The 5215-nt window shown below is 36.5% G+C and overlaps 1 protein-coding gene across 2 annotated transcripts; it reads left to right on the forward strand.

Annotated features, from left to right (window-relative positions):
- Positions 1 to 3333: 3333 nt before the first annotated feature.
- On the forward strand, positions 3334 to 4494 carry LOC117210937 (smad nuclear-interacting protein 1-like). Of its 2 annotated transcripts, XM_033454407.1 has the most exons (3): positions 3334 to 4089; positions 4159 to 4212; positions 4283 to 4494. In XM_033454407.1, exons 1-2 carry the CDS (start codon positions 3525 to 3527, stop codon positions 4176 to 4178), a joined length of 585 nt encoding a protein of 194 aa, XP_033310298.1. In that variant the 5' UTR covers positions 3334 to 3524; the 3' UTR covers positions 4179 to 4212; positions 4283 to 4494. The 2 variants fall into 2 exon arrangements, with proteins under 2 accessions (XP_033310298.1, XP_033310297.1); XM_033454406.1 differs by lacking the exon at positions 4159 to 4212 and having other exon boundaries at positions 3334 to 4143; positions 4283 to 4492.
- Positions 4495 to 5215: the final 721 nt, after the last annotated feature.

Consider the following 5215-nt stretch of genomic DNA (forward strand, 5'->3'; position numbering starts at 1 on the left):
AACTAAGTGCTCATTCCGTCTTTGGCTTTTGCTTCCTTACTGTGCTCTCTTCCTGTTGTTCCTCCCCCTCTTCTGCTACTCTTCTCTTCTCTATTATCCCTTTCAGTTCTGCCAGTCCTTCTCCAGTCTCATTTAGTGTTTCTACCATGTTCCTTGCTCCTACTGTTATCTCACATTCCTCTAATATGTGTTTCAAGTCCTCCTCTCCTTTTTTGCATAATCTGCATCCTCTTTCTCCCCTCTCTTTCCAGTGTTCCCTTGCCCTGGTTTCGTTACCACATCTAAATCTTGCTACCATTCTTCTGTCCTTCCATTTCATCTTTCCTTCTAGATACCTTGGTAGTCCCTCTTTTGCTATGTTTCTGTAATATCTGTTGCACTTAGATTTCCTTATCCTTTTCTCCCTCTCCTCTGTTTCTCTCTTCTCTCTTTCTTCTATGATTTGGTTAGCTGTCATCCTTTCTTGTCTATCTTCTGCCTCCACTTGCGTCCTTCCCTCTCTCGCCTCCTCTAACTTCATCTTTTTTTTCCTTGCTCTTTTCCCTTCTTGGCCCTTTTCTCAATTCCTTTCTCTCTCCTTTATACACTCCTTTACTAATTCCTTCTTAGATTCTAAGGCTTTCTCCTCATACCTTACTGCTCTTTTCAGTGCCTTTTCTCTTATTTCCTCTATCTTGCACTCCTCTCTCAGAATGTAATTCGGCGTTGTTGTGTCTAAGCCTAGAATTCATCTCACGTATCTCCTTTTTATTCTGTCCAGTCTCTCCTCTACGTTCAATCCCCACACCTCCGTTCCAAACAGCGCTACACTCTCTACCAGTGCTCCAAACATCCTCATTCTCCTCTTGTAGTCCCTTTTAAATATCCTTTCTCCTACGCTCCATGTCTTCTTCATTGCAATTATTGCCTTTTTTTTTCTGTCTTGAATATGCTTCTCATCACTTCCATTTTTCTGCAGTATGTACCCTAAATACCTTATTTAAAAACCTTGTTTCGTCCACTTCTTCTAGTTCTTGCTCACCCCATCTCCATTTCCCTTGTCTCCTATTGTTCCTTCTCTTTTCAAACACTACTACTTTCGTCTTTTTCCTGCTCAATCCCAGTTCCACTTCCTTCAGGAATGTTTTAAATCTCTTCATCATTTCCTTTAACTCCTCTTCTCTGTCTGCTACCAATACAATGTCATCTGCATATGATAGAGACCATACCTTTCTCTCTCCTACCACTATACCTCCTACTTGACCTTCTCTTATTTCCTCTTCCAGCCGTGCCACATAGATGTTAAATAGTGTCGGGCTCAGCGGACACCCTTGTCTCACTCCCCTCACTGTCCAAAACTCTTTTGTGTTATGGTTCCTGGTCCTCACTACGTTCTTTGTCTCCTTGTATATCTCCTCTATCCTTCTGGTTAACTTCTCGTTAACCCCCATTCTCCTCATTATCTCCCCCAGCTTCTTCCTATTGACCCTATCAAACGCTGCCTTTAAATCCGCGAAGCATACATATAGCTTCCCTCTTTCTCCGCTCAATTGTTTGTCTATTATGTGGTTCAATACGTACACTGCGTCTATCACTCCTCTTCCTTTCCTAAATCCGAATTGGCTCTCTCCCAGCTCGTCTTCGATCTCCACCTTCAGCCGCTCGTCCAGAATTTCTGCATAAATCTTATATGCCGTGTCCATTAACGTGACCCTTCTGTAGCTCTTCACTGCTTCCTTGTCTCCCCTCTTGTAAATCGGACATATTATGTCTTTTCTCCAGTCTTCAGGTATCCCCTTTCCATTCCATATTTTCCTTAACATCTCCCATAACGCCTCCCCCACTTCCTTCGGCGCATACTTCCATACCTCGTTTCCCAAACCATCTCCCCCGTTGCTTTTTTCTCTTTCAAGTTTCTTATTTGGAATATCACCTCTTCCTTCCCTATGTTGTCTTCTCTCTCCTCCTTTGATTCCTCCTTTGATTCCTTCTCTGCTCTCCGTCCTTCTATTCTTCTGTCCTCTTTACTTTCTGTCCCCTCTAACATTTCCATACAATAATTTTTCCACTCCTCTTCCCGTATATCTTCGTCTATAACTTCTCTGCTTCTTCTATATTTATTTATGTATTTCCATGCTTCTTGCTCTGTTTTGATCTTGTTGATTTTCTTCATTTCTTCCTCTTCCTGCTTCTCCTTTCTTCGTTTACACCACTGTTTAAATGCCTTCTTCTCCTCTATGAATTCTTCTCTGCTGCATTTTCCTTTCCTAAATTTTGTCATTTTCCTTCTTATCTCTCTTTTCCTCTCTTTCCATTCTTTGTCGTACCATACTTTTCCTCCTATGCTCCATTTCCTTATCCTTATTATCTTCTTTGGTATTGCCTCGTTTATCTTCTTCTTAATTTCTGTCCATATTTCCTCTACTGTTCTTCCTCTGCTTGCCCAGTCTTTACACTCCTCTAAATATCTTCCCACACTTTCTTTTGTCCATTCCCTTCTCTCCTTCTCTTCTTCTTTTATTTCCTCATCTCTTTGTAACTCTGGCCGCTCTATTTCTATTTCCAACGGCATGTTGCCTGACTCTATTCTTTTTCATACCTTCATGTCTGTTATTTCTTCTATCGCTTCCTGATTGCCAATCACGTAGTCTATTACCGATCTACATGTATATGTAAAACTTAACAAATCCTTAAACGTAATATGAATATCAGTTTCCATACTATACTTTATATTACCGCTAATATGAAATTTGTACAATGAATGGTGAAAATTTACTCGTACTTACGTGTCATTAAATAAATACATTAGTTGTAACGACAAATATAAAACTAACGCAGATTAATCACCACATAATTCTCTATAGCGATTCTCGATTCTTAGATGCTAAGCAATAAGTCTGGTGGTCAACTAAAATTAATGTCATTATCAAATAAAATCTTTCTGCCACAGTTCATGTAAAATAAATTATGAATACATTTACTGCCTCCTGGCTTTCTTTGAAGCATCCGAAGCTCGGATTTCAGAGCGCCCGATCCGAGTTTCGTTCTGTTTGAAAGCGAACCCATAGGCACCTGAACCAATCGTGATTCCCATAAACTCACTGTTTTTAAAATGGGTATAAAACTATCATTAAAAAAAATTACGCGTGTAACAGCTGTTATTATTTGTTATTAGCGATTTTGTTTTGACTAACATATTTCTGTTTACGGCACGAACATGTTCTATCCTGTCTGGGAAATCCCGGATGTGCAGTTCCGAAACGAGTGGTGGGGAGAGCATGATGGCCGAAACTCAACGGTTGGTGGGGAGAAGCGGCATTGTACTACGACAGTCTTTAACAGACCGCCGTACAGTGAGGGTGCTGTGTTTCAGTCTCAACAAATGCAAGTAAAGTGCTAAATAACACTGACGCTTGATCGAGGTTAGGTTAAACTATTAAATCTCCTCCGTGTTGAGCGTTAAATCATTCGAAGTACGTGATATCGACCGATTGATTTGACTTGTCCGGTTGCTATTTAATCGAATTCGCAACAAGATCCTCACAATGAGTAGAAATAACAACAAAGAAGTACGAGTAAAGAGAGAACGTTCGCCAGAATGGGGTAAACCTAGTATTAGTGCGAAACGTAAACCAAAACAGGAAAAAGAAAAACCAAATTTCGGATTGTCTGGAAAACTAACAGAAGATACAAACACTGTAAACGGTGTGGTTATTAAATATTCCGAACCTGCAGATGCGAGAAAACCTAAACGAAGATGGAGGTTATATCCGTTCAAAGAAGAGAAAGCATTGCCTATCTTGTATGTTCATAGACACTCAGCTTATTTAATGGGCAGAGATCGCAAAATTGCGGATATTCCCTTGGATCATCCTTCATGCTCTAAACAGCATGCGGTTCTACAATATCGTTTAGTACCTTTTCAAAAAGAAGGTGGAGGCGAAGGGAAAAGAATTTGCCCTTATCTTATAGACCTAGACTCTGCAAATGGTACATTTGTAAATAATGTAAAATTAGAACCGAGAAGATATCACGAATTATTAGAACGGGATGTAATCCGTTTTGGATACAGCACCAGAGAATATGTTGTATTACACGAACATAGTCAAGATGATTCGTCAGATGATTAACTATTTCAAATACAACTGCTGCTCGTTCTACTGTGTATATAATATCAAGATGATTCGTCAGATGATTAACTATTTCAAATACAATTGCTGCTCGTTCTACTGTGTATGTAATATTGCATTTTATAAATCATAATATTTCTTAAACATTTATTTATTTATATGTTTTATTTCAGGATATTAGTTGGAAGAAGGTTCGAGAAAGAAGTTATGACACATAATCACATAGCTATTTAGGTATCGTCTACCACTATAGCTAAGGCTAATTTGTGATTATCCTTAAATTGTACAATGTAAGATATTAACTAGACTCATGTATATAATATTTTTTACATTTTATCTAATTAGAGATGTAAGTTAATTGTAATAAGTTACTTTTGATGGAAATATATATATTTATATATAATAACAATTTGTTCACTTTATTTACCCGGACCTGTTAAATAATAAATTTTATATTGTGTATGCAATTTTATTACGGTATTTGCACATTAGTATAGACATGTATATATAAAATATACAAAATTCATACAATATAATTATTTTCTTAGTAATATATTCCCTATGACGATGTTGAAGATATTTACAGAATTTGGTTTATTTTTACTTCAAAGTTATAAAGTTTGTAGGTGAAGGAACTAATATTATACATATTATAATCATTATATAAAAGTATGTTTTTAAATAGGAAGACTATGAAATATTTTTTAATTATGGGACTATTTCTTTTTATATTTGATAGCCAAATATTGAGTACTATTTATTAATATACTTGCTTTAATTTATCGGTTTTTTGCCAATCTATTTTTTACGAACCATTCATTCTTTTATCGCGTTAAACTATAAAAAGTCAGTTTTAGAAAGTACATATTCACACTTTACTCTTATCACTACTATTCTATGTTTCGTTTACTATTTCTCTCGGATGGATACTTACAATATCGTTTTAATACTTTCATGGAAAGAATAAGCAAAATTTAAAAAGTAGGAAATTTATATATTGTTAAAGTATTTACAAACCTCTTCGAATTTTATTGATTCTTAAATCATTAATAATGAAATTTGAAAATACAAGTTTTAAAAATTCTCAGTTCAGTCACATAAAGTTA

This window comes from Bombus bifarius, unplaced genomic scaffold (genome assembly GCF_011952205.1).
Source record: "Bombus bifarius isolate JDL3187 unplaced genomic scaffold, Bbif_JDL3187 scf7180000008213, whole genome shotgun sequence".
In the NCBI taxonomy this organism is placed as follows: Eukaryota; Metazoa; Arthropoda; class Insecta; order Hymenoptera; family Apidae; genus Bombus; species Bombus bifarius.

Coding starts and splice junctions, on each gene's coding strand:
- LOC117210937 (XM_033454407.1), top strand. CDS start 3,525: ATGAGTAGAAATAACAACAAAGAAGTACGAGTAAAGAGAGAACGTTCG. Junction 4,090..4,158: donor ATTACACGAACATAGTCAAG/ATGATTCGTCAG, acceptor TATAATATCAAG/ATGATTCGTCAGATGATTAA.